At 40.5% G+C, this 26,741-nt stretch overlaps 3 protein-coding genes across 3 annotated transcripts in view; all 3 read left to right on the top strand.

Moving 5' to 3' along the window:
- LOC122781685 (heterogeneous nuclear ribonucleoprotein L-like) overlaps positions 1–7,480 on the top strand; it is a 31,823-nt gene extending 24,343 nt beyond the window's left edge. The window contains exons 9-14 of the mRNA XM_044045631.1: positions 906–1,123; positions 1,939–2,060; positions 2,824–3,025; positions 3,447–3,504; positions 3,652–3,750; positions 5,361–7,480. Of these exons, the coding sequence (XP_043901566.1) occupies positions 906–1,123; positions 1,939–2,060; positions 2,824–3,025; positions 3,447–3,504; positions 3,652–3,750; positions 5,361–5,416 (755 nt within the window). The 3' untranslated portion in view covers positions 5,417–7,480. The remainder of the gene's footprint in view (positions 1–905; positions 1,124–1,938; positions 2,061–2,823; positions 3,026–3,446; positions 3,505–3,651; positions 3,751–5,360) is intronic.
- Positions 7,481–8,483: 1,003 nt separating this feature from the next.
- cdk1 (cyclin-dependent kinase 1) lies at positions 8,484–16,871 on the top strand. The gene is made up of 8 exons (XM_044046530.1): positions 8,484–8,549; positions 9,107–9,149; positions 9,836–9,992; positions 12,180–12,303; positions 13,065–13,235; positions 13,351–13,514; positions 14,656–14,797; positions 16,380–16,871. The coding sequence occupies exons 2-8, from the start codon at positions 9,113–9,115 to the stop codon at positions 16,491–16,493; spliced, it is 909 nt and encodes a 302-aa protein (XP_043902465.1). The 5' UTR covers positions 8,484–8,549; positions 9,107–9,112; the 3' UTR covers positions 16,494–16,871.
- Positions 16,872–19,832: 2,961 nt separating this feature from the next.
- On the top strand, positions 19,833–22,825 carry chchd1 (coiled-coil-helix-coiled-coil-helix domain containing 1). The gene is made up of 3 exons (XM_044045139.1): positions 19,833–20,180; positions 21,245–21,363; positions 22,553–22,825. The coding sequence occupies exons 1-3, from the start codon at positions 20,039–20,041 to the stop codon at positions 22,661–22,663; spliced, it is 372 nt and encodes a 123-aa protein (XP_043901074.1). The 5' UTR covers positions 19,833–20,038; the 3' UTR covers positions 22,664–22,825.
- Positions 22,826–26,741: the final 3,916 nt, after the last annotated feature.

Genomic DNA, 26,741 nt, shown 5'->3' with positions numbered 1-26,741 from the left:
ACCATAATCGATTATCGCCTACTAACGTATCTTGTTGATTTTAGGGGCACGCCGGTTCAAGTCGTGCTCCGTTTCAACCCACTCTCTGGTCTCTATTATCTACCGTTTCCCACGGTTCACAGTAACTACGGTAAATGCGTCTCATCTGAGTGACGTCACCTCATTCGTTGTGCGACATGGCTGAGGAAAGGTGATTAAAATACCACTTACATACCGGGATTACCACTAACTTAAGAAACCACATTAGCCGTTTTCACCTGGAGAGGCTAACGTCAATGTTAGCGGCTGCCAAAGGGACAGCAGCCCCAGCCCGGCCAAGAATGAACTAACCGCTGCCAACTCTGACAAGGGAAGAGAACACCGGGTTTGTCGCCTGCTGAAGACACTGAAACCGCGCTGTAAGCTCCCGTCACAGACAATGTCATACCTACACCGCGAAACCAAAGCCCTGGTAATGTCATCAATGAGCCAAGCTAGTCGCATAACACACATCTGTCACACTGGTGGCCCGGGGGCCACATGTGGCCCTCCAATCGATTACATACGGCCCGCCCACCACTGTGCGAGGTGATGGAATAGAGACAGAATGTAAGACTAAATGTATTTGCCGGCAATATTTTTATAATAGTAATAAGACATTCAGTTGTAATCATTGCTTTATTAAATGTATTACACTCAACATGGAATGACATATATTTAAGCTGTTTTAATCACAATTATCCTCGTCATTATTTGCTACATTTTCTATTTAATTCTCTGTTTTTGTGCATCATAAATATGTTTTTATTGTGAATCATTTTATATCAAAACAAGCACTTTTACTTTGCAATTCTGTCTAATATCCTAATGAATATCTTATATCGCTGAGCTCATGACATTAAAAGGGAATGTATCTGCCTCCACAGGTGCACCCTGCCCCCTGCTGCCTCTGCCTGGCAACAGCAGGTATAAGCTGTCATCAGTGGATGTTCCTGACATGGTCTCCTACCCTCTGCCCCAGTCGTCCTCTTCATACTCTGGCCACGCCCCTAGCTCTGTTGCTATGGTGAGCGGCCTCCATCCGTCCAAGATGAACTGCACACGTATTTTCAACCTCTTCTGTCTTTATGGCAACATTGAGAAGGTAGGTGTGTGTGTGTGTGTGTAGCCTCGCTGATAGCATCCCAAGTGTGATTATTATTAACATTACACATTCTTTTTAAACTGTGTTTAATGTTTATTTTGCACAAATTTCATATTTTTTTTCACTGTATGTAATGTCTATTTTGCAGTGTTTTGTTAAGGTTTTGGATTATGATTCATTGTAATGTGTATTTAAATATAAATTAAATGATTTCTTTTTCAATGTCATTAGTGCATCAGTCAGTCAGAACATTTTGATGTATACCGATAACCGCCACCAATACCGTGGTCATGTCATCATGTCTTATTTATATCACAACCAGAATGCACCTGGTTTTACCACAGTGAGAGAAGGAGACAGGATTCCTTTGTTCTTTTGTTTGTTTGCTTCTAGACAATAAAGAACACACAACATTGTAATATAACCTGCATTGAACATGATGTTTCTTTTGGTGCAGTAGTGGTCTTCTGATTAAGTTTAGTTTGACTTTGACTTTGATTTGGATTCGATTCAGTTTTTTCTACAAATGGCCACTGCACAGTAGATCCATCATTGTCAGAATATGCCACCTCCTGGCGAAACCTCCACATTACATAAATACACCTGTTCTCTCTCGCTGTCTTCTCTTTCTCAGTTAGTACAAGTGCAGAAAAGGACGTCTGTATTGGTTGTACACTGCCTAATACAATACATTGTGGGATACTATGATATCTGTGGGGTATGATCACAGAGTTAAATTGTGTAGAATGTTCAAATTAGCCTCAGGTGTCATTACAAATACAGCCGTTGTAATGTGTGTGTGTGTGTACACACAGGTGAAGTTCATGAAGAGTGTTCCAGGTACAGCACTGGTTGAGATGGGAGATGAGTATGCTGTGGACAGAGCCATCACACATCTCAACAGCATCAAGGTGTTTGGCAAGAGACTCAACGTCTGGTGAGGAGCACGTGTACACACACAGTATATGCTTTATTATCTCAGATGTCTTGTGATCGTGATTGCTATTGTTAGCCAGGATCAAGATGGTTGTCAATAAGCAGCAGAAAAAGCGGTAGTGATAGATGTGACAGCAACGTCGAGAAGAAGGAACACAAGAGGCTTGAGAAACACCAAGGGCTCAGAGAGGAGCTGGAAAAGATGTGGGGAGTAAAGGCAGCTGTGGTCCCAGTGGTGATAGGAACAGAATCCAGGAACCACATCTGAGATCTCTGTCCAGGGTTAGGGTTCACCCTAAAAAGCGCAGCTAAGATACTGCGCAGAACCCTCAGGCTCCCAGAGGAACTGAGCGTGGAGCGGACACTAGACGGAATTCTTCTATTAAAATATAATTCAAGATAATAAAGATGGAAAGGGCGTCAGCGTAGAAGTCAAGGAGGTAGCAGTCGATTCAGGCTCCTGTTTCAGTCATTAGTCTGATCTTAGCTTGTTTGCCGATATCCAATAATACATGTTATTTTTGTAATAATACAGCCAATATCAGCATATATTGTACTGATAATGTTATTACAACAATTCTATTATCAAGTTATAGTGTCATTTGTTTCATCAATTTGATTATGGAGAGGTCAAGATAAATAAAATCTTAGTACACAGTTGTGTAATAAGGCAAACACTTGTGTATGTTTGTTAAACTGTATTTGTTCAAGTCTAACATAAGTGTTGTGTTGTGTTGTGTTGTGTTGTGTTGTGTTGTGTGCAGTGTGTCTAAACAGCACGCAGTGATCCCCAGTCAGGTGTTTGAGTTAGAAGACGGCAGCAGCAGCTATAAAGACTTTGCCATGACCAGGAACAATCGCTTCAGCAGCGCCGGACAGGTGTCCAAGAACATCATCCAGCCTCCGTCTGCAGTGCTGCACTATTACAATGTTCCTCCCTGCATATCACAGGACCATTTACTAAGGGTAAGCCACGTAAACCACGATAAACTCCTTTCCCACAGACGACACAAACAAAGCACCATGGAGAGCACTGAATGTCACAGTGGTTTCACGTCAGTCCCTCTTTCAAACTCAGCAGTAACTCAGTGATTTCATATACTGTAGCTGCTTGAATTCTGCACATTAGGACTATGTTTTAGCTGCAGGAGCTTCCTCCTGTTGACAATGATTCCTGTGTATGTTTATTATCCCTGGGGGGCAATTAGGGTTACAGGCAGCATTGAGATTGTTTCAACAACATGAACCGGTCCCTCAGAGGGTGCTTGTGGTCAGTAAAATAGCACCTGAGATTTTGGAGGTCATTCAGTGCTCACTGGGTTGCCAGGTCTTATGTCTCGTGTCCTACAGCGGCATGTTTATGGTTTCAATGACTGTGTGTTTGCAGCTGTGTAAAGAGCATGATGTGCCGGGCTTTGTCAAATTCAAGATGTTTGATGCCAAACGTGAGTAGAACTTAAACATATAAGGTTGTTCAGCACTGTTAATGAATAAATGTTTGGTGCTGTTGTTGTTAGCCAGTCTCTGTGTGAACAGATGGATCTAGAAGCGAGCCTCCCTGTGTGAGCTATTTTTACTCACTTTTCTTTCAGCCTCCTCTAAGACCATCTCTGGCTTGTTGGAGTTTGACAATAAGACGGAGGCTGTGGAGGTTCTTACTGTTCTCAATCACTACCAGATCAGGATACCCAGTAAGTCTGTCTGTGACATCACTCGTGTGTTAAATGTCCACGTCCATGAAGTCCAGTCCCAGCTGACATACAGGACCGTGGACAGGTCTCCAGTCCGCCTCAGGGCCAACATACAGAGACAGAGAAACCACCATTCACTCTCACATTCACTCTCACATTCACTCTCACATTCACTCTCACATTCACTCTCACTTCACTCTCACAGTCACTCTCACATTCACTCTCACACATTCACTGTCACCTCACATTCACTCTCACATTCACCTCACAGTCACTCACACCTCACATTCACTCACAGTCACTCTCACCTCACTCTCACATTCACTCTCACATTCACTCACAGTCACTCACATTCACCTCTCACACTCCTCACAGTCACTCTCACATTCACTCTCACAGTCACTCTCACATTCACTCACAGTCACTCTCACAGTCACTCTCACATTCACTCTCACATTCACTCCACACAGTCACTCTCACATTCACATTCACTCACAGTCACAGTCACTCACATTCACTCTCACAGTCACTCTCACATTCACTCTCACATTCACTCTCACAGTCACTCTCACATTCCCTCTCACATTCACTCTCACATTCACTCTCACATTCACACAGGAGTGTTCAGTTTAATCTTCTGCGAGGAAACCTGGAGAAAAGCCGTGCATGTAAAATAAACCTGTTTTAATCTGAGAGTGAAGGAAATTTAACAAACAAACATGTTAGACTACGTAACTGATGAAGATGAATTGTGTTAAAGCAGAATTTGACCATATTTATAGTGAATTTCTTTCTTTCTAAATATTCTTCATGAAACATTAATTTTTATTATCTGACATCAATGGTAATGATAAGTGTATTTCAGAGGGAATTTGACTTTTTTTTTTTTTTAAATACACTGCTTTTATTTCAAAGCTGTGTTTGAACACAAATGATCTGATATAGAACATACTGGATTATGAAAACATCCAGTCATTTAAAACTTGATTTAGGTGTTCCTTATTTAAGGAAACGTAGGATTACTGTAACATATAAAAATATTCACCAACAGTCCTAAAATAACATTTTACATAGAGAATATAATAATAATACATAGATGTATTGGCATTCGTATAAACTTAAAGAAGATTTATCATGTTGATGGATCATTCCTTACACAACACTGGCTACTTTTTACCACTTTATATAAGTGAAACCATGCATTTATTCAAGAGTTCATAAATACTGTTCTTATTTCTCCTCTATATTTACTAATTGCCGTTATTCTGCAGATTCAGATCATTTAAGGACGACGTATCACTACAGATTAGATTAAACATTTTATAAGAAGTAGTTCCACTCACACCCACATTCACCAGCTGCAACACTAAAGTGACATGCACATGATTGCATTTGAATCATCCATATATCATGTATCCATATAAACAGTAGATGTTTTATGTTAGAGTGTATTTACAGAAAAGAGAAGAAAACAACCTGTGTGCAGCTTTATATTCATATATAGCTCCTATATATCTATACCTAAAATATCCAGATATTATTTATAAGCCGTATCACCCAGCCTAAATGTGTGTGTGTGTGTGTGTGTGTGTGTGTGTGTGTGTTTTCAGATGGGTCTAACCCCTACACCCTGAAGCTGTGTTTCTCCACATCGTCTCACCTTTAATGAGCTGCAGAGCACAAGTAGAGGCTGCTGAGAGTCCACGATGGCTGACCTCTGACCAGAGAGAGGGACAGGGACCACGGGCGACAGATGGACAGATGAGTGGAGCAGAGACAAACAAGAGGGGTGGTGAATAAAGACAATGAGAGAAGACACTGTCACTTTCTCCAACCTGAGCATCAGCGTCACTTCCTGTTTCATGTCACCATCCATCACAGACTGCTGACTGTGGGATCTTCATATTGTCATGTGGGACGTCTGGGGACACTGAGCACATGTTTGCCCCACAAGTCTTTTGCTGGACCCAGACCCACAACATGTGTGAAGACTCTGCTGTAAAAACCTGAGTCCATGTCAGATCATTAGAAATCACGATCTGATCACGGGGCAGATGGAGACTGGTGTTATATTTGAAGTTTTTAAGATTGATAAATGTAGTGTATTGCTTTGAGTTGTCATTGAATTTACATGGTGAATTTTAATATTGGGGTTAGTTTACATTTAGGTTTTTCTTAGTTTCACTGTCTAGTCAGTCATTTGGCCCAAAGTATCTCAAAGACTGACCAGTTGTTAAATTTGCTGTAAATAATCCTAGTCCTCGGAGGGATAATCCGACCTTATGCTGGCATTTGCCCTTCATGGCAGCATAAGGTCGGGGTTTTCAAACTAAAGCTTCAGCTGTGACATGCAGTACATGCGCTCGTCATCGCAGTGGAGGATACATGTCAGACTATCATTCCTGATGTCACCAGTACAACCAGACATGTAACATATGAAACCTTCATAACAGTAACGTCAGAGCAATGAAACATTAGTGGACAACGCTCCGATTCAAGAGGGGACGCGCTAAAGACGACCCGAGGTCTGGACGTCCTGCTATTATAGTGTCATACATGGAAAACAAAACAGCGTCAATGGCAGTGCACCAGAACATGTCATTCAGTAAAGGTAAACATATCTACTAAGTCATAATTATACTTTAAATGCATTTTATATTTGCACGTATACTTTAAACCCCACATCTAGTGAGGCTGTAGAAATACACAGTTGTTCTTGTGCTTCATGTGACGAGGGATGAAGGCTTTGAGCGTTCTAGTTTAGTCTGCTGAGTCACTATCAATTCAATGTGGAGATACATGGCAACAACAATGTTCTCTCACAGAGTCTTAACATGCAGGATAGTCTCACTATCAGCTTTTATTTGACTTTTACACGTATAAACAAGTCCAGTTCAACCACGTTAACAAACATGGACAGATGTGAACACAGTAGAAAAACCCCGTACGTCAAAGGTACCCCAGGAAAAATACTCATGTACTGTACCTCCAAAATCAGGAAGGAAATAACATTGAAGGGCCTTTTGTTTTGTTATAGCTAACAGCATTTTATTTGGTTATTTTGGTTCTCAGACACACGTTTCAGGTAAGGTTCCTATGAGCAAGAGCCTCTGTTGAAAGTCATTATTTTTATTTGTAGTGTGGAGATTTAAGAGCTCAGTTAAAAGACTCAAAAAGTTCTAAAACAACTATACTATATTTCCCAGCCTGTGCCCTCAGACCAACTTAGCTACAACATAAACCCACGTGTTATCTCGTGCACTGTAGGACGCACAGCTCCTTCTGGATGAAGGCACTTGTAATAGAATTTGTTGAGAAGCGTCTCAACGGAAGAATCCCCTGAAAGCCTGTCCTTTAAGTGTTGTGCAACAGTTTGATTCAATGACACGGAGGCTTCGGACTCTTATGTGTATATTTTGTGTCTTGCAGCACTTGAATCTTTCTGTGTTTTCATGAAGTTTTATTTATTTATTTATGAGTTTGGGAAGAATGAGGGCTGGTGTCACTGCAGCCGATGTGAGGAATCGAAACACCTTTTAGCTATCTTATGGTTTTAAGCTGTAAAAATGTCTTATGTTGTTATTATTATTATTATTATTGGTCTTGTAATCACCGATGTACAGAACTACTATATTGTGCCATTCATTTAAGAGTCTGTGGTTGTAACTAACATGTACATGTTAAAAGTGAATAAATGGAATTCCAAGTGGAATTCAGCTACACAACTTAAGTCAACACTCTCCTTGTGTCTTCATTACTAGAGCTGCAACTAACAATTATTTTCGTAATTGATTCATCTGTCGATTATTTTCTTGATTAATCATTTGGTCCATAAAACATCAGAAACTTTAAAAATGTTGATCGGTGTTCGTCAAACCTGGAAAAGATGATGTTCTTAAATGTCTTACAAACCAAGATAATTCACTTTTAATGATTTCTTTGTTATCTAGAGCAAATAAATTAAGAAAATATTTACATTTAAGAAGCTTAAACAATCGGAAATCTTGTTTTAATCATGAAAGAAGCTTCAAAACGATTAATCGATTATCAAAATAGTTATTGATTCATTTAATAATCGATTAATTGTTTCAGCTCTAATCAATACACATTTTATTATGATGCACTTTACTGTAGGAGTGGTAAGGGTTGCCGGGTTGAATCCTGACAGGTCAGGCGCTGGTGTATTTATGTAGAGCTTTTCTGGTCGGGATGACCACACAATGCTGCTTTATGCTACAGTTTTTTGCCATTCACTCATTCACATACTGTGGATGAATGGTATGGTTGCATTAGGATGGATATCTGTATGTGGATCATTGAAAAAGCAGGTGATCCACTGTAGTGACACCTACAGGGAAAGGGAGAAGCTCATTCAGCAGTTTCAAGTACATTAGACCGCTTACAAGCACATGACTCCAGTCCTGGTTGAATTAAAGTCAAGATTCTACTGTTCACTTTCAAATCCTTTCATGGTCAAAACACAATTAACATCTCAGATCTTCAAAAGAATAATCCAGCAGCAGAATACAGTAGAGTAGTTGTTTCCTTTCCTGCCTGAAAGACGACACTCGGGGCAATGGGACACACAGCCTACGTCGGCGCGTTATCTCCCGCTCTGGTCACGTGACGGCGTTGTCTTTGCTGATTGGTGCGTTTTAAAAGCACAGCAGCTAAGCTCATTGGTCAGTTTCTAAGCGCTGTAGCGCTGCGGCTTATTCAAAACCGCTCGTGAGCATTCCAACGGCAGTCCACCCTGAGTATACAGAGGCCACCCGTTGCAGCAAGCCGCGCACTGTCAGGTAAAGAAAACTCGATTTAGCCGTCATATGGACTGGAACTTAACTTGCTGACAAGTTAGATAAAGACATGGGCACGAATAATCCGTGAATTACATGTCACAAACTAAACAGAAATAAATTCAGGGTTTGGTGCTAGTTAAGCTAACGTTCTTGACCTTAACATGCTAGCTCATCATGAAGAAAACGGCAAACGTAACTGTAGCTATATAAACAGCGCTGGCAAAATATGAATATTATTATTATTATTATTGTTATTATTATATTTATTAGTAAACCACAGCACGAATGCGCTTCTAGTGTGAATCGGTGACTTCATGAAAGCCGTAGACTGACATGTTATAGAGCTTGTCCGAGAATGGATGAGCTGTTAATCACACGATGGTACAACTTCAAACGTTGTATTTGCACAAGTTACGTCAACCATTCACGCCAGCGCTGCGTGTTAGGTTACATTACTGGAAGTAAGATGGTCTCTCAAACTCCATGTCACCACCTTAACTGAGTATATGTTTCAAAATGGAACTCCTACTAATAATTGTTTTTATTTGATCTTTCAGGCAATAATGGACGATTACTTGAAAATAGAGAAAATCGGAGAAGGTTGGTTTTAAGTGTGTTCGATTTGTCATAAGATTGTTGCATAGACTTATACTTGGAATGATATGGTAAAAGAAATGTATTGTGAGTGTTTTAACAGATTGGAAGATGATTGATGTGGTGTGATTCTTTATTTGTTGCATCTTAACTGTGATTTTCACGAAAACAATTGCATTTTTATTTTAGTCTGGCAAACAAAACACAATATTTTTTTGACCAGTGGAATTCCTGTAGCACTGTCATCATGTTGCTGTATGGTGTTCTTGTGACCCTTGTCCTAATTTTTTTTTAACTATCTGCCCTTATCCTGGTCCTTTTTATCAATTTTTTAAACCTAAATCTTTGCTTTTTATTGTATGTTTTAACTGTTATTATTATTATTATTATTATCATTATTATTATTGTGCTTTTAGTCCCTTTTACCTTTTTTTTGTTTGTCGTCTTCTTTAGCATTCACTAATCTAGTTTTTTTGATTCATTGTGTAGCCTTGCACTTGGTGCTATATACTGTATAATTGCAACTTAAGGATGCATTAAATTATGAAACGTTTGGTTGCTAAATTTATGTGTAGCCTTCGTGGCAGTACAGTTACTTTTGACATGTTTTCTGCAACAATGCTAATTTAACAATGCCAGGGCTAAATGTTCAATCATATTATCGGGATCACACTGGTAACTTGTTTGTGCAGGTACCTATGGTGTGGTGTACAAGGGCAGACACAAGGCCACAGGTCAGGTTGTGGCCATGAAGAAGATCCGTCTGGAGAGTGAAGAAGAGGGCGTTCCCAGCACTGCGGTCCGAGAGATCTCCCTCCTACAAGAGCTCAAGCATCCCAACGTTGTACGGTATGCTACCTCTGTAAAGATTGTGCCACAGAATGATGTTCAAGTTTTAGTTAGTTATGAAACTGTGGTGGACAATTTAGACAGTGTTTGGCTGCCACAGTCCAACTTAGAGAACACTAGGCAAGATAAGTCCATAATAATGATTTGGTGTATTTTACCTGTTAGAACATAGTAAGAATCCAGATCACACTTTGTGTACTTGTAATTGCAAATGTGGTAAAGTGGTCCTGTATTTAAGACAAACTACTAAAAGCAAAATGTGTTTATTTTATTATCTGTCTGAATATTATAATAAAATAAAAATAAAAAAAGGTTCTCAGCAACTCAAATGTAAATATCTTCTGGTGAGAGTATGCTTAATATCTTTTGGTTTGTCGACAAAACATTTTAGGATGTCTTCATTTTGATGTTTGAGAAACGCTAATCGTTATCTTAGTCAGTTTTCTGCATATTATGGATGAAACACCTAATTGACGGTTAGAGTAAGGGTCAAAAATCTAATGGCGAGACCATCCATTTTCTACCGCTTTATCCTCCACATGAGGGTCGCGGGCGGCGCTGTGCCAATCTCAGCTGACATAGGCAGGTACACCCTGGACAGTTCGCCAGTCCATTGCGTAGCCACATATAGACGAATAACCATTCACACTCACAGTGTCCAATATACCTAATCCCCTTATTGCATGTTTTTGGACTGGAAGAAAACTGGAGAAGATAATTGTGGTCCTCGCTCTTTGTAAGAGTAAAGTTCATCAGACCGAAGGACAAATGCATGGAAAAGCTTGACTCATCACAAACAACACTACTACAATAAAAGTTGTGCAGTCAACCTATAGACATGAAAAGGACAGATTTAAACAAGGTTTCATGCATAATTTAACTGTTACCGTTTTTCATGTATGATCCATTACTAGCTACTCAGCTGCCTTGCCTGCTCATTAGGTTGAGGCTCTTTTGCTAATTGTTTGGCCCAAAAGACAAAGCCTTAATAGGGCTGAGTAAAGTTTGAATAAATATCTATCTACCATTATTTCGACTGGTTGTGATTGCAGTATGATTTGCGTTATTAGAGGGAATGGCCGTTTTCTGTCGAATATGATTTGTTGGTCAGGGCAATATTTAATCTAAAAATTGTATTCTGATATGCATTTTGGCTTAAATAAATTATGTGCCTCTTGTGATTTTATGGAAATTTTGATTCATTGTTCAGCCCTAGCCTTGATTGATTCAAATTAGTATTTAATGTTCCTTACTTGCTCCAAAACACTCTAAACAAAAGACACTTCCAGTTAGCGCCTCAGTGGTTAGAAACCGGTTTGCCCTTCCTATTCAAACGACAGACATAATACACTACACGTTCACCTTTATGCAGTGTTACAATGCCAGCCAGTGTACAGGCTATGAACTGCTATTAACACATCACCATGTATTTGACTGATATATGTAACTTCAGATGCTAGAGTATGGAGAGAGAACTCTTAACTGTTACAACTTTCAGCTCACCGGAAAGCATGTCACATAATGTGGGATCCACAGTGATCCTACAACTCTGAAAGCTTTGTGTGTCCTTGCACAGTGTCTAAATACTTTATGCTTTCAAACTGAAAATAGTTTATCTCTACTTTCCTCTACGCCGTAATCATTTTAAGTGTTTTTCAAATGAGAGTGATGTAAACATTGTCATTCCCTCTGATATTGCGAATCGTATCACAATCGCAATTCCTGTCAAAATAATCACAATTAGATATTTATTCAAAGTTGTTCAGCCCTTAACTAGCTCACCGCCTCCTTAGACATGGTGTTGATATAAAAACTCAGCACCTTTTTATAGCTGTGGTCTCCCGTTCAGTCGTGACTCACTGTACCTGCTCCTACACTACTGCCTTTATTTTGGTAGCTAGCTGAGATGGTAAATTGTCACTATTTATATTGCCTGTACTGTACCCTAGTTGTGATGACCACTCTAAGCTGCTTTACACAACAGTCTTGCCATTCACTTTCATACAGCGCCTCTATGTGCAGGGCTTCTCCTATCACTTTTTCTTTGTTTTGCAAATATGTAATTGTAATTTATGTAAAACCTTATTTTAAACACAGCAACTTTTTACAATGTCAGAAGTGATGTGGTTTTTTTACAGGATCTCTACGTCACTGATTTATTTTTTTTAATTTTCATTCACACGGCAGACTCCTAGACGTCCTGATGCAGGAGTCTCGTCTCTACCTCATCTTTGAGTTCTTGTCCATGGACCTGAAGAAGTGCCTGGATTCATTTTCCTCTGACCAGTTCATGGATCCTATGTTGGTCAAGGTAACAATGCATTTGTGTTGATTAAACTCATTCTGGTTAATATGAAGTAGATGGATTTGGTTTTAAAAATGGACTACTTAATTCTGGAGTATTATGACCTAAAATATGAACATAAGTTGTAAAAATCCACAACCTGCACATGGGCTATGTACAATAATTCATCTGTAAATTGATTACTTGCCTTTTTTTTAAATAAAACCATATACCAGAAAGATTTTGAAGTTTGGGGAAACAAATAGACAGTTTTTCTACAATATTCTGGTATTTTATCTACTAAACTCGATCATGCTAGAAAATAATTGACAGAAAAATGTTAATTAATTAATTGCCAACATTAAACCAGGGCTTGACAGTGTGAGTAGACATGTGCAACTAGTTAAATATACCCACACATGTGACTACAAAAAAGTTACTTGCTCAACACGGGCGTCGTGTTTGCTGAATTAAGCAAAAGTAGAATCACCACAGCAAAATAAAGAAAAACCACATAATTTCAATAAATGCATCAGGCAGTATTAACTGAGACTTTGAATAGTAATGGCTAGCTTGTATGATTTTATGATTTTGAAGGATAGCTAAGACAATCAGTTGGTAAATTAATTTATTTTAATTGGGCAGTAAAGTTTAAAGGGTGAAAGTGTCATCAGTGACGTGAACAGATCTTATGAAGGTGCTCTCAAGTTTAAAACAAATACTGCTCAGATGAATGTGCTGTTCTTCTTTTTTCCAGCCGTTAACATCACCCTTCATGTCCCTTTCAGAGCTACCTGTACCAGATCTTAGAGGGGCTATATTTCTGCCACTGTCGTCGTATCCTCCACCGCGACTTGAAACCCCAGAACCTCCTGATTGACAACCAGGGGGCCATTAAACTGGCAGACTTTGGTCTCGCTCGGGCTTTTGGTGTTCCTGTCAGGGTTTACACCCACGAGGTGAGACTCTTCTCTCACACACACACACACCACTGGGCTTCATGAGACGTTGGATCAATGTCATCAGAAACAGGAAACCTCTGAAATGTCCCACCTAATCTTTGTGTGTTCTCAGGTTGTCACCCTGTGGTACCGGGCTCCAGAGGTTTTGCTGGGTTCACCTCGGTATTCAACCCCTGTTGACGTTTGGAGCACAGGAACCATCTTTGCTGAACTTGCCACTAAGAAGCCACTGTTCCATGGAGATTCGGAGATCGACCAGCTCTTCAGGATTTTCAGGTACACCTCACACCATGAACAGTCCATCATTTTATTATGTTTATTTTAACGATGAAATAAGTATTTGATCCTCAAACAAAACGTGACTTGGTACTCGTGAAGAAACTCTTGTTAGTAAGCACAGAGGGCAGATGTTTCTTGTAGTTGGTCACCACGTTTGTGCACATCTCAGGGGGGATTTTGGTCCACTCCTCTTTACAGATGCTCTCCAAATGCTCCTGCCACAGACCTATCAGGTTAAGGTCTGGAGACTGGCAAGGCCACTCCAGGACCTTAATGTGCTTCTTCTTGAGTCTCTCCTTTGTTGCCTTGGCCATATGATTTGGGTCAATGTCATGCTGGAGATCATCCACGACCCATCTTTAGTTTTCTTACTAAGTCCAGGAGGTTCTCACCCAAGATTCTATGGCACATGGCCCCATTCATCTGTCCCTCAATGCAGTGAAGCAGAGAAAGGCCCCAAAGCATAACGTGTCCACCTCCATGTTTGACAGTGGGGATGGTGTTCTTGTGGGTCATATTCAGCATTTCTCTGCCTCCAAGCAAGGCGAGTCAAGCCAAAGAGCTCAATGTTGGTCTCATCTGACCGCATCACGTTCTCTGAGTCATTCAGGTGTCCTTTGGAAAACCTCAGATGTGCCTGCACATGTGCCTTCTTTGAGCAGGGGGATCATGCAGGCACTGCAGGATTTCAATCCATTATGGTGACGTGTAGCTAGAACCCTGGTGTGTTTTTGCGGTAACATTAGGAATAGTAGCAAACTAACCACGCGCTGTTGTGACTAGACAACAATAGTGGAACCACTGTTACTGTCAGCTGGATGGGTGACAGAAAAAACATCCCTCCCTTGCAACCAGTGTTTCCACTCCCATGGTCTATTCTCATACTAAACTTGACATCTTGAGACAAACCAAACAGACTGTTTTGTCATTGTACCAGTACGTTGTGATATGTGTCATGCACAGCCCACACCCTGCCTACCAATTAAAGGTACCAGGCACAAACTGTACTGTACCATGATGGAAACATGGCATTAGTCCCTGGTTTCTCTGGATTCAGCTCCTGGTATTCTTGTTGTGGAACCACTGTTTCTGAACGTCTTTAAATACCTGCATTTGTTTGTTTGTTTCTTTCTTGCAGGACTCTGGGAACCCCAAACAATGATGTGTGGCCAGAGGTTGAGAGCCTACCAGACTACAAAAACACATTCCCTAAATGGAAGGCCGGCAACCTGTCATCCGTGGTGAAAAACCTCGACAAGAATGGCCTTGACCTGCTGGGGGTAAGAACAACCGCTGAAACATTGTAAACTATTGGCGTTATAGTGACTTGTTCTTAAAGTAAAACAACAAAACGAACCTAAGCCACTTGAGGGGGCTGCTGTACTGGTACTCGTAGTAGTTGAAGCGTCGTCTTCCGGGTCCAATGAATGAATTACACACATGAGCGTCGTATGCAATCCCCAACATTTATTAATCAAAACGGACAGCGGCGGCGGTCAAAAAACTGTCTGCTTCCCCAGTCAGCAGCACACCTGCTGAGTAATTACCTGTTGCTCTATTTAACACCTTCCTGCACAGTGCAGAGCACCACCTACTGTGGCCTTCAGGTAGCTATGGCTCTAACAGGCGTGTTTCCACCTCCTCAGCATGGCATGGTTAGCTTTCCACTAGCTGCCTGGTACCAGGTACTGTGTGCTTCTCTGTATCCAAGTCATGTATTTGTATTTGTTCAGCATTTCCTCCATGACTGGAGCACAGACTCGGGACTAAAGGGTCTGTGAAGCGATCAGCAGTGCTGTCACTAAATACCCCTCAGTTAAAGATTGAGATTTCACACATTTCCCTGCTAATTTTTGCAGATTGAACCGTTTTTAGGATTGTTAATTCTTTTTTTAATCTACAGTTCGACACTGTTCAGCTTGATTTTTGTCAGACATCTCCGGAGCACACACTCCGTCTGGCAGTCACTGAACAGCAGCAGGGTTTATGCAGCTCGCCATTCATCGAACCCATGTTTTTAGGATAATTGAGTAGTTTTAACTGATCTACAGTGGGGGGCCGGGGTTAACTGGCTAGCATCACCTGTCACTGTGCAGACAGACGCAGATACATGCGTCCATACGTCAGGCTTTTCAAAATAAAAGCAACACAGTTGTATTGCATGCGCAGCATAAATACTTGTTCATCTGTGTTTATGACAGACATACCGTGGGCCGGACAGGGATGCCAAAAGGCGGGCTGTAAAATGCCCAGGTCTGGTCTAAACCAATAAGAGACCGAGCTAGGGCGGGTCTTTGCCTCTGATTGGCTGTCGTACTGTTCAAAAAACACAATATGTCTATAAAACACACTATCAGGAAAAATTGGAACTATCCCGTTAAAGTTCTTCAATTTGTTGTCAACCAACATGTGGGATCCCTGGATAATACATTTTAAATCTAGTATTCACTGATATTAGATTTAAAATGTAACATTGACTGATACCATGCATCCCTACTAATGACTTTAAACTGTGCACTACACCATGTTAAATGTAAACAAGTATTTATAGGGTATTGTGTGTGTGTGTGCTGTTGTCATTCGTAATGTTTTTGTTTCTTGCACATATTAAATTGTCTTTAATTGATTGTTGGCAGCTGTAACACAGCTGTAAATGTCCCCATGTGGGATGAAATAACGGATTATGTTATCTTCTCTTTATATTTTCCCTTTTATAACATAGAAGTCAGAGTTTGTGACCAAATTGAGATAAATCAAGAAAATAATGATGATGGTTACCATCATGACTTTGTTATTAGCAGCTCCAGTAACACCAGTGTCTCCTGAAGACATGACTTGACTCGTTTCATTTCTCTTCTGCAGAAAATGCTGATCTACAATCCTCCGAAAAGGATCTCGGCACGGGCGGCCATGACTCATCCATACTTTGATGACTTGGACAAATCCACTCTGCCTGCTGCCAAAGTCAAAGTGTGAAACACACACAGAACCAGTCAAAAGACTTGACTGATGAAACACAAACACATTCATAGCCATTGTGAATTCTGTCATTCATTCTGTAAATACTTGTGTGTGTAAACCTTTAGTTGACTCTTTTCTGACTCTCTTTTTGTGCACTTTTTGTGATTCTGCATCTTAAAACCTTGTGCTTTTCATTCTCTTTGTCACTTGCCTTACAGTGGAAGGCATGACGACGATGATGGGAGTTAATGTTTGAATTTCTAAAAGAGCAAAAGCCTCAAATGCTCGTGAAATGAAGTGCATTTTGCCAGGTTTAATCTTGTGTCTCTGTGTTAATTGTTCATTTATCTGTTATATGCACAATATATAAATATATTCTTCCTGTGAAAGACATCTGACTGTTTGATAACTCATTCACGTGTTGTTTTCTGCTCTTCATGGCTGTCAGGATTTTCCAGGTGGAGCTGTAGGTTACTGTTAACGCCTGTGAAGACAACGCGATGACATTTTTTCAAGAGTGCAATTTTTAGATATTTTTTAAATGTACAGAAATTGAAGATCAAACTGTTATGGGGTTTTTAAAAACAAAAAAACACCTGAGTGTAGGATTGGTTTTCATTTCCCAGGAATTTAGTGGGGATGAAAGTGCCAGTACTCCCCTTATCCGTATGTGGCATGTATATCTGTTGGTTTCACTAAATCATGAAACTAATTATAAAAATCTTCAGCAAATGAAGATACCATAAAATGTTACTAATGTTCACAACGTGTATGTATTTAAATATTCAGGTCTATATTAAACTCATTAAAAACTGGACTTGTGTTTGACATTTTGCAGACATCAGAGGTGTCAAATTCAAATGGGCCAATGAGCATCTAGTCTGGTCATATTTATGACGCTAAAATATCTAATTATACCAGAAACAGAAATAAAAGTAATTAAACTATTGTAGACAACTGTAATTAATTTATTTATATACATATGTGATAATTACAACCAAATATCCTATTATTACTGCTGTAACAATGGCAAATATATTTAGTATTATACCGTGTATATTCTTTTGGGGGCCGTGTTCTTACTATGATGTGATTTAGTGGTAGACCGCATGTAATAGGTTGCAGGACTGCACACGGCCCATGAGCCGCCAGTTTGGCACCTCTGATTTAGATCATCTTTCCTTCAGTGATTTTAAACTTTAAGCACACAGTCCATTTTATTTGGTGTCCTGTTATTATATTGTCCTCCAGGACAAGAATGTGGCAGGAAGTCCACGAATATCACTAAACGTTAGTGAACATTTATATAATGTTGATCTTTCGGCTTCACCACATTGTTCTTTAATAATAAACCAAAAAACAAACGAGGCAGTCAGAGATGGCAGACTTCATCCTTCGCCTCTGTCGGCCTGTAAGTGTCAACGAACATAAACATGAAACACACACTAGACTCTTGTGAGAACGGCTTATAATAATGAATTGGACAGATAAACAGCATTTTGTGAGGTTTGCCAAATAAAACTGCAGGTATGGTAAATAGTCAAATTAAAATGTGCCAGTGTTGGACAGTACCAGACCACTTCAAGAACTGCAATAGCTCACAATGGACAAACAACATCTTTTGAGATTTGATGCTAGCTAAATGTTACATAGGTTCTACAACATACTGTGAAGTGTGAGCTGAGGGATATTTAGGTGCAACTTTTACACTAAATGTTACACACTGTACCTTTACAGACAACAGTGCTGGAACCAGGCACGTTCACTTTAAGTGAAAACAGCAGGAAAAACAGATTACATTGCACTAAACTGGACTTTGTAGTTTTACACACTGTACTTTTATATTTTGTTGGGTCTTACATTTTGTTGTGTCTCATTAAGTGTTAAGTCTCTTGTTGTGTCTTATTTAAATGTCTATTTAAATGTCAAGTCCTTCGTTATTTTCGTTATTTTTGCTATTTTATTGTGTACCTCAAGCCGGGAGTCTCTGCAAAAATGTCATTATGTCCTCATAATGACAATAAAAACTTCTTGATTCTTGATTAGAGCTGCTTAACAAAGGCTCACACAGGAGATGATCCACTGCTGCCTCCACCAGTATGTTCAAATATGACTTTTTTCAGAGTCTGCAGTAGACCAGCAGCTCCTGTGTCTCTGGGAACTAAAAACAAAGATTTTCTTAATGGACTTTGGTGCAGGAGAGTGAACGACTATGAGAACACATCTTATTTAACACAGTGAAGTGCTTCTTTAAAAAAAAAGGTGGAAGAAATGTTTGCTTGTGGGGAAATGACAGAATTCTTCAGTCTTCAATAACTTTATTTGTATGTGCGTGGGCTTGATAAAATAAATATCATTAAAAAATGCTGGTCTGCACATGATGTTCTAAAACCACATAATCTCATTTGACATGAGCTCAAATGTAATCCACGCTGACCCTGAACATTCCCTGAGACACAGGCTGCTGTCAGGGCTTGCTCTGCATTTTCCTTGAATGTCATGTAGCCACAGGAAAATGTGTGCAGCCATTCCTTACCTACATTGTCACTGGTATGCAACACTAACATCATGTGACATCTGTGACATCTGCTCTTATCCAATCATTTTATTCATTTTTTTTGAGCGGCTGCCTGAAAAAAGACTCGCCTTCGATAATCTGCATCTGTTTGCAGAACAATATGTTAAGAATATGTTTGTTTCGTGTACCTTGAGACAGCCTTTTCCAATAGGAAAGTGAACTTTGTGACTTTGGTGTTGAAAAACTTAGAAAATGAGGCAGCAGTAGACCATAATGTGGACTTTGGTGAAGGAGAGTGAGTGGTTTACAAAGTAAAGAACATTTACTTGGATTTACTTTCCCCATACACACAAGTGACTGCAGTGAGTACTAGCCAATCCGTGGTGGAGTAGGTGTGGGAGAAACCACTTTATTGTCATTTGTCTTTAATTTCTTCTGTTTCTGTGTTGTAATTATTTGAAATTGGGATCTTCTGCAGCCGGCCCTGTTATACGGTTTGTGACACTTGTCTGAATGTGCTGGCAGAGATTTATTTCAACTGAAAGAGGGAAAATCAGAGTTTGGTTCTATTTTATGACATATTGGTTTAAAGTCCTGAAAAACAATTAAAAATGTGTGCATTCAGGATGATATTTATGAGTGTGCAACGTTAAATGATCAAAGGTTTATTGTGTATATAGTGTACTTGGTACAACAGTCTAAAATTGATATTATTTGCAAATGTTTTATAAACGTTCACAGTTGGTGTCAGTCCCTCTAGTGGTCATTGGACTGAAGGTTTGTTTTTTTTTCATAATCCCGGTTGCTTGTTTTCTCTCGCGAGATCTGCCCACACTGTTTACGACATTGAATTTGGTCTTACGGCGAAACATGGCGCCGTGCTGTCGTGCTTACTCGCCGTGCTGAGGTACCGACACCGCGGGTCTGTCCTCTCTCGTCCTCTCTCGTCCTCTCTGTGTTTATCTCCCGGTTCTTCCTCCCTCATCTCTCTCTGCTGCGCTCAGACCGACATTGAGGAGGAGACGCGGGCGCAGGAGAAGCCATGTCGGCGGCGCAGGGAGGCGTCCTCTTCCAGGAGAAGGTCAGCCGGCTGCTGAGCAGAAAGAACGGGAAACCCACGCTGAAACCGAACAGACCTCTGGTTCTGAAAGATGCTGTAGCCAACCGGAAACCCAAGAAAGGAGGTACGAATCCAGGCCACGCATGTGTTTTCTTCACACACACACACACACACACACACACACACGAACGACATAGACCGGAAGCTCCAATTAACGCTGCGTTTGTGTGTGTGTGTGTGTGTGTATCTGCGTCATTACCTCGTTTATGAAACCCTAAAGTTTCAGAACAAACAGTTCAGCCACCGCTGAGAAAATAGTGTTTTATTGTTTTCCTGGGCTCTGCATAGCAGAACGGAACTTCCGTTTGTTGATGATGTCATCAGAAATCCTCACCACCTTAGCGCCTCCTGGTGCGGGCACTAGTCCGGGCACATCCGGTTGCGTACATTCAACCGCAGAAGAAGAAGAACTACTCTCGTTGTAGCTGCTGAGATGCAGAGCATCCACCGTGCCAGAGGGGGAGCTGTGTATCTGAGAGCTGGCCTATCTATTACGTCACTTCCAGGTACCTGGCCAATCACAGGACAGTGGGAAAGCTCTCGTTGTCTGGCCAATCACAACACAGTCCACATCCTGGGGGTGTGGTTTTGGTCTTAAACAGCGAGGCTGACGAGAGCGTCAGTGAGGAGATATTTCGATCGGCTTGTTTGCAGCGATTAGGAGGTTTTTAACCATGAAAACAAGTTAATATCTGTAAGTAGACCTCCATAACTAACATATATGTGTGACACAAGCATTCTATGTCACCTTTAACTCACTGCATTCATCTTATCGCATAAGTTTTTCTCATTTTATGGACTAAACGATTCATTGAGAAAATGATTGACAGATTCATCGATTATGAAAATAATAATAAGCTCTAAAACTGAGGTTGTATTAGACTTCGAGCATCAGGAAAAGCCACACAAGGCTGTGTTTCCTCAACAAGAGAGGCCCTCCAACCTTTTACAGAAGAAACGTTTCCAATAACCTTTTTCTATCCACTGTGTGAGTGTGTACAGCCCCTCAAAGCTGTGCACTATTAATATATGACTTAATAATAATAATAATAATAATAATAATAATAATAATATTAACAACAATAATAATGATGATGATGATGATGATGATGTTGTCTGTCTCCACAGAGGCCACATGTATCACAGAGATGTCCGTCCTGATGGCCTGTTGGAAGCAGCAGAACTTTGTGGACGCTCTGTGCTCGAATGAGATCAGCAGCTTCTACACGTGTGTTCAGGAGGCACAGGTATGTTCGTTCACACAGGGAAACAGCAGCTACTGTCATCATCCACACGTCTCTCCATGGTTTTCTTCATTCATCTCCTTATCGTTTGCTCCATAAAATGTCAGGAAAGGTTGATCCGTGTTGACCAAACATCCAAATGATGATCTCAAACATGCAGAATAATCAGCAAAGAAACCAGAACAGTAGCTGAAATCAGGAGGCGTGTTTGACATTTTAATGAAATCATTCAACTCACAGGAAGCAGCTTTTTTTATTTTCTTCATCACATCTCTGCAAGATAAGATTTGATTATGATGCTGAAAAGTTTCTGTGACCTCACAAAGCTTTTTCTTTGAGTGCTTTATCTTAAGAACCCTTATAAAGTATCTTAACATTTGGCAGGTTTTGGCCTTTTGAAAGACATTTTTATTGGGTTTTATTTATTAAACTAAATGCTAACTATTTACTATTTTGGTACTTCATTAACTCATTTCAGTGGAGAATAAAACAAAACATTTGAAAACAAAATCAGTTTTTGGTTTAAATACTGATGATGATTTAGTTTTCAACATTTTCTTACATTTTATGGACCAAACTGCAATGAAATAATCATTTAATTGTTAGTTTCTAGTTAGTTAGTAGTCTGAGCTGGCTGTGTCACAGACTGCAGGTTATAGAGGGTCATAGGTCAGGCTGATGTATAACACATTCCAACAGTTTCCTGGGGGGGATGGACAGCATTTCTCCCCCTCAGGAGCTTCTCTCATCTGCTTTAGTAACATGTCTAGACAGCTGAAAATGAACTCCAGCTCCTGATCTCGTGAAGATCCAGGTAACGTCGTGCAGCAGTCTGTCATGAGCACAGAGCACAGCTCTCATCTCTCACTTTAACAAGCTGAAAAGTCCGAGAACTTCAGAGAAAATCATCGATTATCAAAAGAGTTGGTGATTCATTAAGAAATCCATGAATGAATTGAATAATGATTTATACTAACCCATTACTGACATCATTAATATCAATCTTTTGATGCAATTTCCATGGAAACGGGGCCTGTGGTTGTGAGTTATTATAATGCTTTAATTAAAACAAAAGTGAGCCTCTCTCACCCCCTCCCTCCCTCGCCTCATCATTCATCAGCTCATTGTGCTGCCAAATGAACTCGCAGCCTCTGCTGTACTTAACTCAACCATTCCTCTTCCTCGTCCACAGGCGGCTGCCAGGAATAAAAGTGATCAGACGAGCTTTGAGGGAGGCCGTCTGCCGCCCAAACAAGCCAACGCCCTCCTGAAGAGATATCCCAACCTGCGCTCTGAAATCTAAGACTCTGTCCTGTGGACTGTATATGAAGCTCATTGGACGACGTGTTGTCATCACTTAGTGTTCAAACAACAGGATATACTGTATATATACTTTTATAAAACAGATCAACCCTAACCCTCTCATCCATGTTCATATGCACCATTAAAGAATTGTCTGAATCAACAAGAGATTATTTGTTTCTCTCACTCAGCTTAACTTTCAGAATCTGTGAGTATCTCTCACTTTAGTGATCACCTGCCTGGTGCTAATGCTAATGTTAGCTTCGTTGATGGTAAAGTGATTTTTTTTATTAAGCAACTCGCGACAAATCTAACGAGTAGCATCGTTCCAAAGGTGATTTCACGTGTTCCACTGATCGCTGGCGTCTCTTCACACCGACTTTAGTTACTTTTCATTGAAAGTCGTTTGACGGAAAAGTGCCAAACAGAGGAGAGACTATGACATCATGGTTTTCCTACAGTAGCATATTCGTTGTCTACATGATGACATCTGCGATGAGACTGACGACTGACATCTGCGATGAGACTGACGACTGACATCTGTGATGAGACTGACGACTGACATCTGTGATGAGACTGACATCTGTGATGAGACTGACGACTGACATCTGTGATGAGATGTCTCAGCTTGTGTTGCATTTTGTGCAAACGCACCGTCATCCTTTCAACCCATACATTCATATTGGGCTGTTTTTCCTCCCTTTGCTTCAGCATCTGTATTCACAACACTAAGTTAGTCTGTTGGTTGTTTTGAATTTGAATGTGACTTTGTCTCCTGGCTCTGATGAACATTATCTGCCATCTTGTCTCAAGCCAATTTCCCAGAGTGCTTTCATTCAGTACACTGATGTCATTAGTGGATGTGATGGAATTATTCTTCTTCAGTTTCATGGCCCGTGGCCGGGAACTTCACTGCACACTCCTCTTTCTTGTGGAAGATGAGAAGCTGGTGGTTAAACGGAAATAAAATCAGTGGCTCAGTGGGACAGAGTTACACAGATGTGATTAGCAGAAAGCTATGCTAAGTGTGCTCAATAAACAACTCCCTGTATGGAACAAATCTGCTTTTTGATCAAAGCATTTATAGGTTTCTATTTGTGCCTGCATCTGTGGTGTATGTGCACACACACACACACACACACACACACTCATGTGAAGTGTGTGACTTTAGATCAGTTAGTTTAAAAACAAAAACATTCATGTTATGCTGTTATTTAAAACACAAATCTTGACATAAAGGTTTCTAAAATTCAGCAAATGTTTTTGAAGACAAAACATCTCCCATGACCTTTAGGTCTTCAGAACCACTGCTGGAACATTTCTGATTTATCACACGTTTCAATTGGACTTAAATTCTAAATTCTCTGAAGAAGATACTGTATATTTGCCATTTTATCTCAGTGTTGGTCTTTTCTGTTGGAAAACTGCAATATCTAAAATATACATATGTACAAATATGAAAAAAAGTGGAAAAAATAACTATTTATAGCTGATGGTCAATATAAGATATTCATTATGATATTAGACAGAATTGCATTAAAATTGTTTGTTTTGATATAAAATGATTCACAATAAAAACATATTTATGATGCACAGAAACAGAGAATTTAGCAAATAATGACGAGGAATTGGGATTAAAACAGCTTAAATATATGTGATTTCATGTTGAGTGTAATACATTTAATAAAGCAATGATTACAACCAAATGTCTTATTACTGTTATAAAAATATTGCCAGCAAATACATTTAGTCTTATATTCTGTCTCTATTCAATCACCTCGCACAGTGGTGGGCGGGCCGGGGGGGCCACATGTAATCCATTGGAGGGCCACCAGTTTCACACATGTGCTCTACAGAGTGAATGGACACAAATTCACATAGAAACACTTCAAAATCTTGAGGAACGTCTTCCAAGAAGGTGTGGACACTGTTACAGCTGCAGAGTAACAGAGTGACAGTCCCTGTATTTGTCATGACAGTCCCTGTAGGTGTCATGGTCACATGTCTCCATTCCCTCGTCAGTACATTTAATCCTCATCACTCCATCATGGGAATGAAATGATAATGTTTGATAAAGTTCAAACATGGTTGAAGTCAGCTTTTTCAATGACATCCCTCCTTTGTCACTGGCTTTGACACTGTGTGTGTGTGTGTGTGTGTGTGTGTGTAGTTAGTTGAGTGGTGACTTTCATGTTTTGTCTGGGGCACAGGAAAAGGATTTGTGTGCGATCTCTGTGTTTTTGTTGTGCCCCTGTTTATCTACCAGTCATTACACAGGACAATTGCCCCGCCCTCCTTATCACTCTCCACCAAATGTCTAGACCACAGAGGAAACTGCTCAACAGCCTGCAGCAATCATCTCCTCTCTCACATGTCTGCATGACATCAGCCTGCTGCTCCTCCCCTTCACATGAGTCGAGTTAACAAAATCAACGTTTGGTGAACGCTCACGTTTTAAGGGTTGTTCAGTAGTTCTGCAGTGATCTGCAGTTCGGCTTGATTTGTGTGTGGGACGTCTCGTTATTGGTATCGTAGACCATGTATCGCGTGTTGTATCGTGTATCCCCTGTAGAGGTTATTGACCGGTGATAGCCTGGGATATGTTTGCATCCATGTTTTCCATGTGGAATGGAACAAACTCGGAGATATGTGATATACTGTAAATCTACAGCCACGTTCACACTGTAAACAAGCAAAGAACTTCTGTCATGTCGTAAACGTTTACTGAAAACTAGTTTTTTTTATTGCTGATGATCTTAGAACACAGCTCTCCAACCTTTGTTCTTTTGAGAGCTCCTTTGACTAAATGAAATTGGCTGAGAGTGAGCATTTACAAAATGACTTGTAATACACAACAGAAATAGTATTTAATTCACATCTGTATGCATTTCTTTATAGCGTATCTCACTGTTAAATAAAAATATTCATTCTGTCAAAACAAGACCATGCATTTACAAATACTTGCAACTGCGGATAAAAAACTTATCTTGTTCCTGTTTTTGCGTTTATGGTAATTAAAGGTTAAAGTGAGTTGTTCACATTTTTGATTTTTTTAAATTCAAATTAGATTATTTTTCAAGTGGAAAAATGATTAGGCTTATTTTACCAAACAACAAAAACAACAACAACCATCCCATAATGCTGCAGAAACTGCCCTGACAGACTCCAGATCTCAGGTGCTGGAGCTTTCTTAGTTTTTCTGATTGTCAGCTGTTTCCAGTTGATCTGAGAAAAATACTCTTCCTGTGTCATGCAAGCTTCTGAGGGCTCTGGGTCCTGAGGCATTTCAAAGAGTTCTTGTCAGATCCTAAAGTCCATGAAGTTAATCGACTCTCGTGAGCCTGCAGAGAATCTCATGTCTGTTCAATCCCAAACTCTAAGTGCCCTCGTGAGTCATTGGTGTTGCATTTAAAGTCAAGTCCAAAGCTGCCTGCGCTGCTGTTGACTCTGCAGCCTTAGTTCTGTGTGTGTGTCTGTGTGTGTGTGTGCGTGCGTGCGTGTAAGTGTGTCTGTGTAGGTGTGTGTGTGTATGTGGTGTATGCGCGCGTGTGTGTGTGTGCGCGCGTGTGTGTGTGTGTGTCTGTAGGTGTGTGTGTGTGCGTGTGTGTGTGTGTGCATGTGTGCGCGCGCGCGTGTGTGTAGGTGTGTGTGCGCGCGCGTGTGTGTGTATGTGTGTGTCTGTGTAGGTGTGTGTGTGTGTGTGGGGTGTGTGTCTGTGTAGGTGTGTGTGTGTCTGTAGTGGTGTGTGCGCGTGTGTGTGTGCGCGTGTGTGTGTGTGTGCGTGTGTGTGTAAGTGTGTGTCTGTGTGTGTGTGCGTGTGTGCGCGGTGTGTAGGTGTGTGTGTGGCAGGTGTGTGTGTGTGGTGGTGTGTGTGTGTGTAGGTGTGTGTGTAGGTGTGTGCGTGTAGGGTGTGTGTGTGTGGTGTGTGCGCGTGTGTGTGTAGGTGTGTGCGCGTGTGTGTGTAGATGTGTGTGTTGTTTTGTTTTTCCTCAGCTGCTCCTCTGGCTGTCAACTATCTCATGTGGCCTTCAAGGACTTCCGGGCATTTGTGTAATCTGTCACCTTATTCATGTGACACC

This window comes from Solea senegalensis, linkage group LG15, assembly GCF_019176455.1.
Source record: "Solea senegalensis isolate Sse05_10M linkage group LG15, IFAPA_SoseM_1, whole genome shotgun sequence".
NCBI classification, from domain to species: Eukaryota; Metazoa; Chordata; class Actinopteri; order Pleuronectiformes; family Soleidae; genus Solea; species Solea senegalensis.
Note: the sequence above shows the minus strand (reverse complement) of the source record. Positions and strands in the feature narration are given on the sequence as shown.

Coding starts and splice junctions, on each gene's coding strand:
- cdk1 (XM_044046530.1), top strand. CDS start 9,113: ATGGACGATTACTTGAAAATAGAGAAAATCGGAGAAG. Junction 9,993..12,179: donor AAGCATCCCAACGTTGTACG/GTATGCTACCTC, acceptor TTCACACGGCAG/ACTCCTAGACGTCCTGATGC. Junction 13,236..13,350: donor TCAGGGTTTACACCCACGAG/GTGAGACTCTTC, acceptor GTGTGTTCTCAG/GTTGTCACCCTGTGGTACCG.
- chchd1 (XM_044045139.1), top strand. CDS start 20,039: ATGTCGGCGGCGCAGGGAGGCGTCCTCTTCCAGGAGAAGGTCAGCCGG. Junction 20,181..21,244: donor CCGGAAACCCAAGAAAGGAG/GTACGAATCCAG, acceptor CTGTCTCCACAG/AGGCCACATGTATCACAGAG. Junction 21,364..22,552: donor CGTGTGTTCAGGAGGCACAG/GTATGTTCGTTC, acceptor CCTCGTCCACAG/GCGGCTGCCAGGAATAAAAG.